We start from the raw sequence: 18,724 nt of genomic DNA on the forward strand, positions 1-18,724 counted from the left end.
TTTGTGAAAGGCTTTTGAAAAAATGATTTCTTAGTCAAGTTCAAATCTTCTGCGCTTAGCGTTTGCCCGTTCTGAGAAGCGCGCTATATGAGTCAACGGTGTTGACTCATATTGTCATTGGTTTAGCTAAACATCTTACTGACCACTTCTTGATGCGTGTTTCGTGTACAGACATCGCTTGTGTCGCTAAAGCTACTACGATTGGTTCTATTCGCTGATCATGGCGCTTAGCGTTTGGCCCTCTGGCGAAGGGTACACTGTTATTATCGATGTACGCACTAGTTACTGATATTTCTTTGGATACCATTCCTGCCTTTAAAGAAGTGATTAATTAGTCAAGTTAAAATCTTGGGCGCTTAGCGTTTGATCGTTTGGAGAAGCGCGCTATATGAGTCAACGGTGTAGGCGAAAATATGACGCACCACGATCTGAACCGTGATTTCTATGTTGACCTCGCGTTTGTAACAAAATCTGTTGTAATTAGTTTTATTCACTGATCTCGAGCGCTTAGCGCCACATAGCGCTAAAACTGTCCATTTTTTGGATTTTTTTTACGGATATTTCATCCGGCACTTATAACCTTAAAAATTAGAAAGTTTCAGCTAAATCCACCGAAAGCCATTTTCCCATATATTTAGTGCGGGGTCCTTTGCAAGAGGGAGTGTCGTAGAGCAAGATAATGTCATATAGTTTCTTGTGCATTTGTATTTGTATAGCCGTAACTTCGAGGGATTCAAGTTAAGGATTTGTTATTTTGTGGCAGTCTGTATTTTTTGAATTAGGATGGCGGTGCCTCTATTAGTGTTATTTATATATAATTTGTAGCCGCGAATTAAACAGCTTGGCGAGCTTACGATTTTACTGCTTGAGGTGGCAGCGGAGTAGTTTCTTTTGATGCCTTCGGCTTCCATCTTGATGATGGGCTCTTTTCTGAAACTACTTCTTCCTGCTGGGCAGCAAACTGGATTGGATCTCTGTGTCCTATCAAGTCACAATCCCTTTTCATTGGTCTTGATTCTTTGGTCTCGCGGGCCATACTTTTATTTAATTTCCTTCAGCGGCGGCGCACCACTTATGATGCAGTTGAGTGGGTATTCACTAGCAAGGATCGATGCGGTGATTTCGCTAGAAGAGCTCTTCGCGCGATCGGATCGTTGCAGCCAGGGAAAGGTTTACAACCATTGGGAGAGCAGCGAAACCGCGCTTGACTTTAAACTTCAGTCATGTCAATTTTCTCTCAGATTGTGTAACAATGTCCAACTTCTTCCAATCCAATCATTCTTCGGGGATATCATTAGACGAGAGTGCATTGGATCTTACAAAAGGGGGCGATGGTTGGGGCCCCCATATCCTCACCCTAATTTTTTATTTTTTATCAACCGCGTTTGCGCTGACAGTTTCCATAAAAAGAGGATCGGAAATCCGCGACTTTCTAATTCTTTTCTAAGAGAAAATTGCTTAGAGCAATAGTTAGTTGGTTAGGCAATTTATGGTAACATTTCATTATTAGTAGAAAGTAGTATTTCATTTATTTGAGATAATTCGTACTTAAAAAACCGCAAAATAAATCATAATGAGCGTAAACAGAAATGTTGAGTTTCAACTTGATACGTGTTAAACATCGTGGATCTTGCGGAACCTCTAAATATCATTTTAAAAAGATTTATTTAATTTTTCATGGATTTAAACAAATTTGTGGAAGATGTGCATGTAAATTCAAAGAAAAATGTAATGCATTTTTGATCCACCCTAATGTACATACATATAATAATAATAAAAAATTGAAGAAAATAACAAACCCAGAAATTTCAAACATTTTCCCCAGTTTTCTGAGTGTCTTCTTGTAATCGTAGTTCTTGTATTCCAGTTCATTTGTAAATATTCCAAACCGATAGTTATAAGTCATAAGTTATCAACCAATTAAGTAAATTTTCAACAATATTTAACATCAGAGATAAATTCTTAATAAAAATGAGGATTTTTTTGAAAAAAATACAAATTTTCAACAAAATACATCAATTTCTAACTAAATAATTAAATTGTTAATGAAAGAGATGAATTTGCAACTAAAATGATCATTTTTGACAAAAAAGACGAATTTTGAATACATTTTTTTAATTTTTAACAAAAGAGATGAATTTTTAATTTAAATCATGAATCTTCACTAGAAAAATTATTGTTTATACAGTACTTCAACTTTGTACGATGCAGCTGAACTCTCAATAAAAAATATGAATTATCGTTAAACAATGTAATAGTTGATATTTGATCAATAAAAGATGAAACTTAATCAAAATACTTAAATCCTCAATCAAAATAGATTATTCATTGTCTACCAAACAGTGGTATTTTTAACTAAAAAATTAGAAATTTCAACTTAAAGTAATAAATTTTTATAGCAAAAAGACGAATTTTCAAAAAAAGAATTGTATTTCTACCAAAAATTGAATATTTTAATTATCAGTTAATTAAAGTAAAATTCAACAGGCAAAAAACAAATGATCAACAAAATAGTAAAATTGTCAACCAAAAAGATGGATTTTCAACTAAAAACACGAATTTGCAACCAATTTTTCCAATTTTTGAACAAAAATTATCAAACCCGAAACCAAAAATAGATGAATTTTCAATTAAATATTTGTATTATCCTGCTGAAAAGCGAATTTAAAAAAAGCAGTTAAATTATTAACAAACAGGTTCATTTTCAACCAAGAAACATGAAAAATAAAAAAAATATATTCAAACTAAGAGAGATGAATTTTCAAACAAAAAAGTTGATTTTCTTGTCAAAAAAGATAAAATTTTAACAAAATAATTATGTTTAACCAAATAGTTTAGTTTTTAAAAACTAATAATTTTTCATCCACAGAGTTAAACTTTGAATTAGAAGAAACAGACTTTGCACAAAATAGATGGATTTTAATCAAATAGTGTAAACCTATATTGATGAATTTTGTAGCAAATGGTAAAAGGTGATTTTTTAACAAATTAGTTGAATTTTTAACAACAAAATTAATTTTCAACTTAGAAAATGAATTTTTAACAAAATGGTTTAATTCAAAAAGAAATATGGTGAAAAAACATTTAAACTTTCAAACAGAAGAGGCGAATTTTTAACAAAATATTTAGTATTTATCCGAGAAAGGTGAATTTTCAAGTAATTTAAAAATTTTTTTTTATTTTTAACCCAACAGTCGAACTTTTAAATAGTAGAGACATACGAAGACGTTTTTTCTAAAAAATGGTGGAATTTTGAAAACAAAAATAATTAAGCTTCAAACAAGAACAGCTGGAATTTCAACAAGATGATTGAATTTTTAAGCCAAAACAAAGAATTTTCATTTAAAAGTGGATTTTTCGGTCAAACAAGATGACTTTTTTTAACAAAATAGTTGAATTTAAAAAAGACATAATTGAATTTTCAACTAAGTAGTAGAATTTTTATACAAAAAAATATACATATGAACCAAGCATATATTTTCAAATTTTCTTATAATAGAGAAATTATAATAGACTCACGGATTTCAACAGAACAAGATCAAAGTTGAAAATTCATCTCTTTGGTTGAAAATTCATTTGTTGAGTAAAAATTAAGTTATTGTAACTGAAAATTTAAATATTCTGGTTAAGGGTTCATCATTTTAGTTTTTCTTTTTTTTATTTCCCACAATTTTTTTTAATTTACATCTTCGGTTGAAAGTTCAACTATTTTGTGGAAAATTGATCTTTTTTAATAAAAAAAAATAATGAACTTTTTAGGTGAAAGTTAAACTACTTTGTTATAAATTTATTTTGTTGGATGAAGGTTTATCTCTGATAGAAAAGAGAACTATTTTGTTGAAAATTTGTAATTTTCTGTTGAAAATTCAACTGTTATACAGGCAATTCTTCTTTTGACTTAAAGGTTCAACAATTTTGATGAACTTTTTTTCTTCTCTGACTGACAAATCTTTATTTTTTGAAAATTCGTCTTTTTCATTTTAAAATTCCTCACATTAGTTAAGAATTTATCTGCTTGGTTCAAAATTGAACTATTCTATTCAAAATTAATGATTTTTTAATTAATTATTATATTAAAAATTTAACTTTTTCATTTTTGATTGAGAAGGATAATTTTTTAGTTAAAGAATTAACTATTTTTTTGAAAATTCATCTAAAAGTCTTATGGGAAGTAGAAAATAGTGGAAAGAGAGTGAAGGCTGGGAATATATTACAGTGAACTCAAACTTATTCCAAGGCCAAGAAACGTAAACAGTCGGATATTCCAACCCTGCAGAGGCCCCCACCTCTACAGAGAGTCGTAGGCTGATTTTGTCAAACGTCGTTCGTTGGCTGCCCGGTCTGGTATCGCTGAGCGCGCACTAAGCATGTGTGCGTCCTTGCAACAAATGAGGGCTAACCGCTTTTCGAGCCTATTTTTAATTGGTCAGCCACTGACGCAGGCGAGGCCGTACAGGGACAGTGGTGCGAGATGAAGGAGTTTCGCCACTTGGAATACCCGAGCGTGGGGACATGGAATAAATGAGGATTAGAAGAAATTCAATTAAACATACCCTTTGTCATTACCTGCAAATGGAAAAATAAAACATGACTGTTGAATGATATTAAGTATAGAGTGAAAATCATACGTGCCCCATTTATATGTCTCTCAAGTTCCAAAAAATCATCAACTTTTTCTTCAATTTTGATCCTGGAAATATTTGATTCTATGTGTCCAGATATAGACAAAGCTACTTCAATTATTAATTTTTTGTAGAGATGAATTTTCAACATCAAAAGCCGAATTTAAACCAAATTGATTTTCAACCAAACGGTTTCATTTCAACCAAAAAAGATAAATTCGCAACCAAGAAGGGTGGGCTTCTACAATAAAAGATAAATTAATTTTTCGGTATGCAAAGATGAATTTATAATCGAATAGTCTTTTCAAACAAAAAATGTTAAAATTCCATCTAATATTTAAATTTTCAAAAAAGAAAAATATACATTTTTTAGAAGACAGTTGATTTTCATGAAAAACGTTCGTTTCAAACGACGGAAGACAATTTTTTAACAAGATAATTGAATTTTCAACTAAAATTTAAACTTTATACAAACAAACAAAATTTCCTTCCCAAAAAGTCCATTTTTCAGCAAAATATACCAATTTTCTACCAAAAAGTTGAATTTTTGACCAAAAAGATGAATTTTTAACAAAGAAGATTAATCAATAATTTGATTTTAATGGTTTTTCTGTCTACATGGTTCATTTTTCAAACATTAGAATGTTTTATAATTTTGGTTTGTGGTTTTAGCCAGATAAACTGTATGCATCGTATTACCCACTAACATCAATTTTTGCAAATATTTATTTTAGACCATGAAGACAAAAAAAACATTAAAATCAGATTATTTAATACAATAAATCTGATCAAAACCATAACAACAAAGGCATAAGAAAGATTAATGTGCCACAAAAAAAATTCAAGAAAATAGATGAATTCTGAACAATTGTATTTTTTTTTATTGCCAAAAAGACGACTTATCTACAAAAAAGTTAAATGTTTAACCCAAAAATATGATCTGTTAACCAGAAAGTTGAATTTCTTTCTTCTACAAGGAAAGCTGAATTTTCAACCAAGAAGTTGAACTTTTAACTAAAAAAGATACATTGGTAACCAGATAGTTAACTTTTTAACTGGAAAAGATAAATCTTTAACTTAAAGTGGAATAGTTTAATTGCTAGTTTAAAACATATATTTTCGATCAAATATGAAACGAATTTTTATCAAATTAGTTCAAATTTTAACAAAAAAGATGAAATTTCATCGAAAAAAAATTTTTTTAACAAAATTGTTGAAATTTTGATTTAAAAAATCTATTCCTAACAGTATATTTTTTTATGTCGTAAATTAATTTTTTAACCAAAAATTTAACTGTTCCATTTTTAGGTTGTATATTTATCTTCTTTGATTAACAATTCAACTACTTGATTGAAATTTTCTGTATTTTCTTGAAACGCTGTCTTTTGGGGTAAAATATCAATCTTCTTAGTGACTGATTTACCTGTTTGGTTAAAAATTCATTTCGTTGGCTGAAAATTTAACTATTGGGTTTACAATCCATTAAAAAATTCCAAATTTTTTAGAAATTCATGCATTTTGTTTAGGATTAATATTTTTTTTGTTAGAAAATAATTTTTGTATAAGTCTTTTTTTATTATGGATTAATTTGTTTATTGAAAAATAATTTTTTTAACAGAATATTCAAGAACCCCATTTTTTGTCAAAAATGTGTCTTTTTAATAGATATTTAATCTTCTTGGTTGATAATTCATCTATTTTGTTAAAAAATTGTATTTTTTGTAGGAAATTTTTTTAGGGTGAAAATATAACTATTCGATGTAATTGCAATTTTTTCATTGTGTTGTTCAATTAGTTTTCTTATTAAAAATTAATTTTTTAACCGAAAATGTAACTACTTTGTTAAAAATTCGTTTTTGTATTTACAAATTTGTCTTTTTTAGTAGATAATTCATTTTTTTGGTTTAAGGTTTATTACTTTGAGTAAAAATTAATTTCTTCTTTTTAAAAATTATTTATTTTGTTCAAAATTCGTTATTTCGTTAAAAATGTATTTTGCTGAAAATTAATATTTTTTTGTAAAAAATTTATCTTATTGTTTAAAGATTCATTTCATTGATTAAAAAATAGTATTTTCAATTGAAAATTTATTTTTATTGATAGATGTTTCATATGTTTGATTGGAAATTTATATGTTTTGTTCAAAATTCATTTTTATCATTGAAAATTTATCTTTTGTTTTTGTAGAAAAATCATCTTTTGAGTTAAAGACCCATTTTTTTTAATTTAAATTTTTTAAGTAAAACATCATTTCTTTATTTATTTATTTCATAAATAACTTTCAGATTATCAGAAAGGCAGAGATGAAAAACGACGTAACCTCAAAATAATGCATATGCATAAAATTTTTATTTAGCGCAATAAATTTTTCTGGTATTAACCCTCAAAAAAGAGTCCCGGGACGTCCGTTATGATATTTTATAGCATCTCCGAATTCAGTTTTAAAAAATTTTAATTTTTGTGGAAAAAAAGCTGGGGAAACTGTGAGTATCACATGCCCTTGATTAGTCAAGTTTACTTCTTTGGATTCTTATTTCCTAACATTAAAAACATACAACATTTAAAAATCCATTATTAATTAAATTTTTAAACATTAACCTTAATACATTTTTGAAACATCAATTAACACGTAATAATTTTTAATTGACTACCGTCGTTCTTATGGTTCAAAATGGAAAAAAATTTTATCATAAAATTTTAAATAGTTTTATATAAAATTATAGTTATTTTAAATTCAAACAATAATTTTAGAGACTTTAAACATTAAATGCATATTTTTTATGCAAAAATTTTATGATTCTTTTTTCAATAAATAATATTCATAAAAAACGTTAATTGTTTAAATTCGGCAATTTTCTATCGGGAATTTTTCAATTAGAAAATTCTATTATCAGGAATTTTGTTTTTCTGAAAGTTTATAATGTGAAAATTTTTAATTTGGGAATTTTATTAATCGTAAATTTTATTATTCTGAAATTTTATACTTCTAGAATTAAACAGTGCCAAGATTTTTATTTTTTAGGATTTTTCAGGGGTCCCCTAACAGCTTGGAAAATATCTGATTTCTGATTCTGATTTGAAATAATTAATTTGCAAACTTTGCATCACGATTTAAAAAATGTAATCAACAAAAGTGAATGACTTAATTCGATGATTATTATTATTATTATTAAAGAGAAATAACGCAAACACTTACGTTAGAGCCTCTCGAAACCTAGTTTTTCAAAATAATAAACGTAATTTGAGGAAAGCATGGATTGCAAAAGTTTTTTTACGAGTACTGTCTTATTCGAAATTATTGTTACTACTAAATTTTTATCCCGAGTCTAGCGTTCAATGTGACCACGAAGGAAAATGAAATTGCTAGAATTATTTTCCACTTAATTCCTGTGACGCAAATTGCACTATAGAAGGCTGTATCATACGAAAGATTTCCATTCACAAAAAAATTTATAAATATTTTTTCTAATGAGTAATAACATAATTATAAGTATAGAATAATAAAAAAATTTTTCAATAAAATTATATAAAATAATCTTTATATTCAAAAAATTAAGAGAATTTTTAAAAATAAGTCAGCGCGTGATTTTTACTGCTCAGGCTTAAAAAATTTGCAGTTTTTGCAAATTTATAAAACTAAATAATATTAAATTTCCAACAAGAAGCGTTCCAAATAAGATACCATTAAAATATCCATATTGAAAATTGGATTATTTTAATTTCTGTATTTAAAAAATTAAAGAGTTTTCCACTGTAACTCTTCAAAATTGTAGAACTTCAAATTGTAAATCTTTAAAATAGAAACGTTTTCAAATTTGAAAATTCACAATTGAAAATTATGCAAATGTTAACTTATACAATTAAAAATTCTATAATTTTGATTTATTTTAAATTATCAGTCTTTAAAATTCATTTTTTTTAAATTATGGAATTTTTAAGTTCTAAAAATAGAAATTATGTCCTTTTTATTTTTGCATCTTTAACATTGTGAAAATTTATATTGTAAACCTTCAAAACTATATAAATTTAAATAATAAATCTTTAAAATTCAAGTGTTTTTAATTTCGATCATTTACAATTAAAAATTATGCAGTTTTAAAGTTTTATAATAAAAAATTATGTAATTTTGATTTATACATTTTTTAATTCAATAATTTTCAATGATCAATCTTTATAATTGTAAATCTTTAAAATTAAAAAACTTTAATTTTTGAAAATTCCCAATCGAAAATTACGCCAGTTTTAAGTTTTACAATTAAATCTTAAAAATTGTATAATTTTAATTCGAAATATTTAAAATCGAACAGTTTTCAATTATGAAGATTTACAAAAAAATATTCCACAATTTGAAAGTTTAAAAAATATAATTTCTATCTTTTTAAAGACTTAAGTTTCAATTTTTATGAATTTAAAAGATTCAAAATTTAAAATTCATCTTGACTTTTAAACTTCAAAATCATTTTATCTTCTTCAATAATGTAGAACTTTAAATGTTAAATTTTTTAAGTTGCAGAATTTTCCCTTGTAAATCTTCAAAATTGGAAACGTTTAAATTGCAAATCCTTAGAATTAAACAATTTCTTATTTTAAAAAGTCAAAATTAATTATTATGTAAGCTTTACTGAAGTTTTATTAAAAATTTAATAATTTTTATTTGTAAAACCGTAAAATTGAGGAATTTTCAATTGTAAATCTTCAAACACGTACAACTTTAGATTGCAAATTTTTAAAATTGCACAATTTTCTATTTCATATCTTCAAAATAATAGAATTTCAAATTTAAATCTTTCAAATGAAACAGATTTAAATCTGGAAGTTTTAAAATTGAAAACTCTTGACTTTTGAGCTTCAAAATCATCAGAATATTCTAAGTCGCGCGCGTCTAGATTTGCAAGAGCGGCGAAAAGAATTTTTCTTTAAAAATCTTTAAAATTAAATAATATTCAATTATAGATCTTAAAAATTTTAGAGTTTTTAATTGTAACAGATTGTAACTCCTTAAAATTTGAGAATTTTAAATTGTTAATTTGAAAAATAGCAAAATTTTAAATTGTAGATCTTCAGAATTATAGAACTTTAAGTTTTAAAACCTTAAAACTGAAGAGATTTTAATTTTTAAAATTCACAATAAAAAAATGTTTTCTCTATCTCTACAGTTATTGTCATTTTAAATTCATGCAATAATTTAAAAAAAAATGTAAACATTAAGAACAATTGTGTTCGATACAAATATATAATCATTGTAATCTTATGAATAAATAATATTAATTACAAAACAATTGTTTAATTGTTTTAGTTGAGAAATTGTATAGTTTGGATATTTTATAATTTGGCCTTTTTCTCTCGTGAATCTTATTATTCGGAATATTCCAATTCGGGATTCTTATATTTTAGCCATTTTTTATTTCGCAAATTTTATTATTACGAAATTTTACTATTCGGGATTTCTACATTTTGGCATTTGATGCGCTCTACCTTTGCCAATTTTTAGTTTCGATTTTTTAAATACAATTTTCTGTATTTTAAATTATCTTAACCCTTCAAAAATTTGGCTACTTAATTTTAAGTAATTTAGAATTACTGACATTTAAATATTAAACAAATTTTATTGGTGCAACTTTCTGAATGATTCTAGAAACGATTTACATTTTCTGTAATTAAACAATTAATTTATATTACGATCGATTAAAACTTTAACAGTATTAAATAGGAATGAGAGCTACTGTGAAGTAAGCTGACGCACGCTGCTCGGCTCTCACATGCGGAGAACCTCGGTTATATCAGCAGTAAGCATGCCCCCCTACGCCAGGAACGCACGATGCTACGCGCCCCCCACTCTGCCAGACCGACGTAGCAACTGTTAGTAACCGGGGTTCTCCGCATGTGAGAGCCGAGCTGCATTAGTCCACTAACTGAATAGTGGCTATAATTAGCTTCCTATAGATCAATTGAAATACTAGAATATAAAATTCTGATATTTTGAGATAATTATTCAGAATTAAACAAATTTCAATTAAAAAACGATTCAATTCATAACATAAACTAAACTATCAAGTTAAAAAAGGTTCCAAATTGAACAATTTACACATGAGATATTTAAGTGTGTTTATAGATTAAAATTGAAGATATTAAGAATGATTGAAAAAATTTTATAAATAAAGTTTAAATAATTAATTAAAGCAATGTTATTCGGAGATCCAGGAGATATCTGATGGTAATAACTAATTAAATGGTTTAAAATGCAAAACATTTTCCGAGAAATTACTATTTTTTATTATAATAGTTTTTACTTTTTTCTGTCCTTCTTTATTGTACAGAGGAATTTCATCTATCAGACTTCTCATACCAAAAATGTTCTCAAAAGAGGGGGAACAGTGTACACAAATAGTGGAATAATCAAACAGTCGAATTCCCATCTACACAAAGGAAGATTTTCTGTAAATGTTTTAAGTTTTCAAGCTCTAAAGTCGAATGTTTGTAGAAGATAAATTTTCAACTAAATAGTTCAACCTTTAAACAATAAAGTGGAATTTTTAACAAAATATTTTAACTGTGAACCAAAAATAGTCGAGTTTCCAACCAGCAAAGATGAATTTTCAATCTAATGGTCGAATCTCCAAATTTACAAAATAATACATTTCTACCAACAATAGTTGAATTTTTAACAAGAAATTTAACTTTCAACTAAGACAGTTTAATTTTCAACCTGAAACAATTATTTTTATATCATAAAATATGATTGTTCAATTTTAAAAAAACAACGAATTTTTAGCAAAACGATTGAATTGTCACTCAGAAAGAGGACTTTTTATTAACATAGTTGAATTATCAACAGAATAAATAAATTTTCAACGCAATATTTGAATTTTTAACAAATTAATTGTATTGTCAACCAAATGGTCGAATTTTAAAACAAACAAAAAAATTAAACTTAGAAAAAAGTAGTGCATTTTAAACCAAGAACGATGAATCTTTAATCCAAAAAAGACGACTTTTTTAACCAAAGAGACAAATGTACAACAAAACACATGATTTTTAACAAAAAATTTGTTTTTGACAACAAAAATTTAATGCTAAACCAAATAGTTTAATCCTCTGCCAAATTATTGAATTTTTAAGCCCAAAAAGCGAATTTCTCACAAAACAGTTGAATTTTCAACCAAAAAATATGAATTTACTATCAAAATTGAATTTTTAACAAAGTTATGAATCATCAACCAAAAATGATTAATTTCAATTTTTACCAGAAAGAAGAATTTTTAAGAAGATTTATTGATTTTAAGCCAAATCGTTGAATTTTCAAATATATAAACCAATTTTCAATTCAAAATTTCAATTTAGTAAAATAATTGGAATAGTTAAATTATCAATTAAAACAATTAATTTTTATTTAAAAAATAATAATTGAATCTTCATAATAAAATAGTTCAGTTTTCAATTATAAAATAATAATTTGCAAGAATAATTTAATTTTCAGCTAAAATTATGAATCTTCAACCCAAAAAGATTAATTTTATAAGAAACAAGTAATAGTTGACATTTTAACCAAAAATATTTTTATTTGAAATCAAAATTAGTGGAATTTATCCAAAAAAAAACTCTAATTTTTAACAACGTAGTTGAATCTTTGAACTAACAAAAAATTAATTTTTTACTAAAAAAGATACATTTTTAAGAAAATTTATAGATTTTAAACCAAATATACTGAAGCGATTCATTTTCAGCCAAAAAGTTGTATTTTTGACTAAAAAGGATTAACTTTGTGCCAAAATAGTTAAATTTGTAATAAAAAAATATGAATGTGCAACAAAAATTTAATTTACAACTTAATCGTCAACCAAAAAAAATGAATTCTCTAAGAAACAAGTAATAATTGACATTTAAGCCAAGAATGAATTTTGAACAAAACAGTTAAATTTTTCAATTCAATATTTCATTTTTTTAGAAAAAATGGAAAAGTTAACTATTCAGTTTAAACAATTAATTTTCAACATAAAAAAAAGCGAATTTTCAAAAACATAATTGAATCCTCAACCCAAACATTAATTTGCAGCCAAAAAGCTTCATTTTTAACCAAAAGAGATTAATTTTCTATCCAATTAGTTGAAGTTTAAAATTAAAAAGTATTAATTTGCAATAAAAATTTAATTTTGTTTGTTTATATTTCAACCAAAAGATATTTTAATTTGAAATAAAAAATAGATGAATAAAATAAAATGAAAATACTGATTTTTAACAGAATACTTCAATCCTAAAAAATAAATAGCTTATTTTTTTTTAATAAAAAGGCTAATTTGTAATAACATACATTTATTTTCAATCGGATCGTTGGATTTTCAACTCGAAAATATTAATTTTTAATTTTAAATATTTAATTTTAACCAAAAATGAAATAAATCAATTGTATGTAAAAAAAAATTGAATCCTTAACCCCGACAGATTAATTTTCAGTCAAACTGTTCCGTTTTTATTTAAAATATTTAAATTTTCAACGCAAAAATATGAATTTACAACCAAAATTGAATGGTCAACCAAAAAATATAGATTATTAACAAAATAGTTTAATCCTGAAAAAACACTAGAAAATGTCGATTTTTGATTTAAAATATCAATTTTAAAACAAAAATAGAATAATTAAATTTTGAGTTAAATCAATTAATTTTCATGTAATCAGAAAAGAAAATTCAACAAATTAGCTGAATACCAGACCAGAAAAGATGAATTTTGACGAAAATAGTTGAATTTTTATACCAAAAAAAACGAGTGATCGACAAAGCTGTTAAATTTTTAACCAAAACAATTTACCTTTCAACCTAAAATGAATTTTCTAATTGGGTTAAATTAATTTAGTTGAAATTTACTTGTTAACACGAAAAAATATAAATAATTAATAAAAAAATTTTATGAGTTTATTAGAAAAAATACGGATTTTCAACAACACAGTTAAATCTTTAAACAAACAAAAATTAATTATTCACTAAAAAAGATCAATTTTTAAGAAAATCCATGGATTTTAAACCAAATTGTTGCATTTCCAAATAAAAAAAATCAATTACCGATTAAAAAATTTTGTTTTTATAGTAAACATGGAATATTGACATTTTAAGTTAAAATAATTAATTTTCACCAAAAAATCAAATTTTCAAAGAAATAATTAAACCCTTACACTAAAAAGATTAATTTTAAGCCAAAAAGTTGCATTTATAAACAAAAAAGATTACCTTTGTACCAAAATAGTTGACATTTAAATCGAAAAAGATTTGAATTTGAATTTAAAAATAGCGGAATTTAACAAAAAATACGGATTTTAACCAAATAGTTCAAGCTTTAAAAAACAGTTTATCTTTCACCAGAACCGATAACTAGAAAATATCAATTTGAAAGTTAAGATATTAATTTTTAAAGAAAGTGGAACCGTTAAAGTTTCTGTTGAAAATTAAATTGCATTTGAAAAATAATTGAATCTTCAACCCAAACATATGAATTTTCAGCCAAAAAGCTTCATTTTTAACCAAAGAAGATTAATTTTCTACCCAATTAGTTGAATTTTCAAATTAAAAAATATTAATTTGCAATAAAAATTTAATTTTCAACTAAGATTATAAATCTTCGAACAAAAAAGATAAATTCTCTGAGAGACATTTAATAGTTGGTATTTCAAACAGAAAAAAGTTTTGATTTGAAATAAAAAATAGATGAATTAAATTAAAATACAAAATAAAATGAAAATACTGATTTTTAACACATTAGTTCAATCCTGACAAATAAACAGCTTATTTTTTACCAAGAAGATGAATTATAATGACATAAATTTCTTTTTAATTAGATCATTAGATGTTCCACTAGAAAATATTAATTTTCAATTTAAAATATTAAATTTTAAACAAAAATGAAATAATTCAATTTCTGTAAAAAAATAATTTTTATATGAAACAAATCAACAAAATAGTTGAATCCTTAACCCGAACAGATTAATTTTAGGCTAAACTGTAACGTTTTTAATCAAAATAGTTGAATTTTAAACACAAAAATATGAATTTGCAACGAAAATTGAATTTTTGACTAAAATTATGAATCCTCACACAAAAAAGATGAATTCCCTGAGAAACATGTAATAGTTGATATTTCAACTAAAAAAGATTTTGATTCGAAAATAAAAACAGTTGAGTTTACCCACAAAATATAGATTACTAACAAAATAGTTTAATCTGAAAAAAAACACTAGAAAATATAAATTTTTTATTTAAAACATCAATTTTCAAACAAAAATAGAATAATTAATTTTCCATTTGTAGCAATTAATTTCCATTTAACCAACAAAAAAAATCAACAAAATATTTGAATCCCAAACCAGAAAAGATGAATTTTTACCAAAATAGTTGACATTTTAAACGAAAAAGACAAGTGTTTGACATAACCGTTAAATTTTTAACCAAAAATATTCAACTTTTAACCCAAAATAGTTGGATTTTTTAATTGGTTTCTATTTATTTAGTTAAAAATTAATTGTAAACCCGAAAAAATGTAAAATTTCTCCGAAACAAGGAAAAAAGAGGAATTCTTTTAAAAAAGTGGAAAAAGAGGAACAGGGGGAAGATTTAGATTTTCTAAAATATAAATAATTAATAAAAAATGGAAGTTTTATTATTACCTCTAAGTTATTAAACTAACAAAGTGTATTGTCACTTAACTTTTGTCTTTGAAATATCATATAAATACTCGGTTCATAAAAATCGATTCTACGTCTGTGAATATGCCTCCATGTAAAATATTGATTAACCTGCTTGGCAGGTGAAAATTCACCTGCATTCACCCTCCGAATGTGCTTTATTTCCCACGTAGAATATTTCAGCTGCAATATTTTCTGAAAAGTTTACATCACATCTCCTCGTAAATTATTATAAAAAAATGACAAAACAAAAAAAATTGTTTAACAACATAATCATATGAATGATAAAATATAAAAATGGATAAATTCACTATCAGTGGACGAATAGGAGAAGGAGCTCACGGAGTTGTTTTAAAAGCAATCGACAACACGAATAATTGTGAAGTGGCTTTAAAAAAAGTTTTATTAAAAAGAATTGAAGATGGAATACCAATATCGATTATTCGTGAAGTGAAGACTTTACAAACCCTAAAACATCCTTACGTAAGTTGCAAAATATTTTGAAAATCTGATTTTTGACTTAGAATTTTGTATTTGAATTTTGCGAATTTTTCTATCTTCCCAATGTGACAGTTTATTTTTTATTATACGTCAGTTTGATATCCAATTAAGAAAAAAGCACATGACATTTTAGATTATGTCTCGAAACTATAGCAACCTCGAAACTATTGAATCTTAATAATTTATTTAATAATAATAAAAATAATAATAATATTTTCTAAGAGAATGAAAGAAATTTATTTAAATTCCTGGGAAATTTTTAACTGATTTTTAATTTAATAAAATAAATTTTAACTAAAATTTCGAAATAGCATGATCGATTTTAAAGCCAAATTTTTCAATCACTAAGATTACAAACTTTCATAAAAAATTCGATCAAGTTTAAGAGACATTAAGAAGCTTTAAAAAGATTCGAAATTAATTTAAAGCATGAAAACATTTTTAAGAAGTTGGTAAAAGCGTACAATTTTTGAATATTTTTAAATAAAAGCCTCTTGAAGATCTTGAAAGGTTTCACGATTCTAAAAAAAATTCCTTTAAAATTCTTGGGAAAATTGAAACAGACTTTTTATTTTGAACAACTAAGTTTAAGAAAAAATTGGCATCGATTTTAAAACATCTTAAATTATTTCCAAAAATTAAAAAAAAAGAATATGGACGATTTTAAAGCCTATTTTTCAATTAGCGTGATTAACAGGCGTTATCAAACATTCGAGTAAAATTAAGAGACATTAAGAAGTTTCAAAAAGATTCAAAATTAATTTAAAAATTGAAAACCTTTTTAGAAAGTTTAAAGAAATGTATATGTTTGAATATTTGTTAATAATAATTTTGAAACTTTTTAAGGATTTTAAAAGGTTTTACGATAATAAAAAATGTTCTTAAAATTCGCGGGATAATTGTAATGATTTTTTATTCCGAAAAAATACATTTTAGCGATTTTTTACAAAGACTTTACAAAACTTCAAGAGAGTTCCAAAGTTGTCAAAACAAAATCTGGAAGATTTGAAGGCAATAAAGAAAAAAAATATCTATGATGTCGGATTTTCTACCAAAAAGATGAATTCTCCACGACAGACATTAACTTTTTTTAAAATATAGTTGAATTTTCAAATAAAAATATTGATTTTTCACAAAAAAGATTAATTTTCTACAAAATTTATAAATTTCTAACCAAATAGTTAAATTTCAAACTAAGAACATTAATTTTTTACCAAAAAAAAGATTCATTTTCTATAAATGACATAATTTTTTAACTAAATAGTTGAATTTTTAAACTACAAAAGATCCATCTTTTACCAAAAATATGACAAAAAAAGAATCTTGAGTAGAATCAAAAATCAAATTCAAAAGAGGAATTTTTAACAAGAATTGAAATTCAACCAGGATAGAATTTTTTGCCAATGAAAAAAAAACACCTACGATTTTCAATTCCGAAGCCAAAAAGACGAATTTCCTACTAAAAGGTTAAAGTTTCAACAAAAAATATACATTTTCTGTCAATAAGATTAATTTTAAGCCAAAAAGAAGAATTTTGACGAAAAATCATGAACTTTAAAAGAAATAGTTTAATTTTCAACCAATAAGATTTATTTTCCGCCACAAAGACGATAACAAAATGAATTAATTTTTAAACAAATAATTTAATTTTTAATCAACAAGATTAATTTTATACAATAAAATACAAATTTTGAACAAATGACTTAAATTTTCAACCAAATATTCAAATTTAGTAACTAAAAACAATAAATTTTTAACAAAAAACTCCACAGTTAAATTTTTTTAGAAAAAAATCAATTTAAAAAAAATTTCTCCAAAATAGATTAACTTTCTTCTAAATAGTTGAGTTTTCTACAAAATTGTTACAGTTTCCACGAACAATTCAACTTTGAACTAAAATGGTGAATTTTTAAGCAAACAAGTAGATTCTTAACAAATTAGTTTAACTTTTAGCCTAGAAGTTGAATTCAAAAAAAGATTATTAATATTAAAATTCAAAAGTATTTTAATTTTTAATAGCAAGGGTTGGAAGTTTAACTAATGTGTTGGAAAAAATTCTTCTCTATTTTGCTAAAAATTCTTTTGTTAAAAAAAATTAATCCTTTTGTTTGAAAATTCGGTTTTATTTGTTAAATTCAACTGTTTTTTAAATTTAAATTAAAACATTTTTTGGTTAAAATATCAACTATTGCCATTTTTGTTGGAAATTCATCTTTGTAGTTTAAAAATTAATTTCTTTAACTAAAAATTTAACTATCGAATTGAAATTTTTTCTTTTTGGCGTCAAAATTGATTAATTTGATTAACATTTTTTTCATTGAAACTGGAATCATATATAGTAATCTTCTTTTTTATTATTTAAAAAAAAGTTTAAATTATCAATGTGATATCTTAAAATTTTCAGAGGCTGAAAAATCCCGAAAAATAAAATTCCTCATACTGTAAAATTCCAGAAAAAAAAATCGAAATCGAAAATTGTCGAAATACAAAAATCCTAATTTGTGAAATACCCGAATAATGAGATTTCCGACACTAGAAAATTATCAAATTTAAACAATTAACAAAATTTCTTTGTTTTGAATCACTATTATTTATTAAACATACAATAATGAAATATTTGAAAAAAAATTTTTGGATGTTCAATATATTATTTTAATTTATTGTTTGATTTTAAAATAACAATGATAGAAAAAATATATTTCTCGATACAAAATATTAATACAAGAACCAGATTTTTATTATAAGAGCGATAATTTATTTAAAAAAGCTACTATGTAAATTTAAAAAAAACTTGCATTGGGAAGTTTTGTTTCAATTATTGTTATTTTAAGTTTAAAATACGAGGGTGGATTGATAAGTTTCCGGCCTGACCAAGAGATGGCGCCACTAGGCCTACCTTGAGGTGGCGTTCTATAGTACCATCCTTAGATAG

The 18,724-nt window shown here is 24.9% G+C and overlaps 1 protein-coding gene across 2 annotated transcripts in view; it reads left to right on the plus strand.

The window, feature by feature from the left end:
• Nucleotides 1-15,436: 15,436 nt before the first annotated feature.
• The window catches only part of LOC117174653 (cyclin-dependent kinase 20-like), a 13,264-nt gene continuing 9,976 nt past the window's right edge, over nucleotides 15,437-18,724 (plus strand). For both annotated transcript variants that reach the window (XM_033363937.1, XM_033363938.1), the window contains exon 1: nucleotides 15,437-15,774. In XM_033363937.1, the coding sequence (XP_033219828.1) occupies nucleotides 15,589-15,774 (186 nt within the window). In that variant the 5' untranslated portion in view covers nucleotides 15,437-15,588. The remainder of the gene's footprint in view (nucleotides 15,775-18,724) is intronic.

Source organism: Belonocnema kinseyi, chromosome 6 (assembly GCF_010883055.1).
Source record: "Belonocnema kinseyi isolate 2016_QV_RU_SX_M_011 chromosome 6, B_treatae_v1, whole genome shotgun sequence".
NCBI classification, from domain to species: domain Eukaryota; kingdom Metazoa; phylum Arthropoda; class Insecta; order Hymenoptera; family Cynipidae; genus Belonocnema; species Belonocnema kinseyi.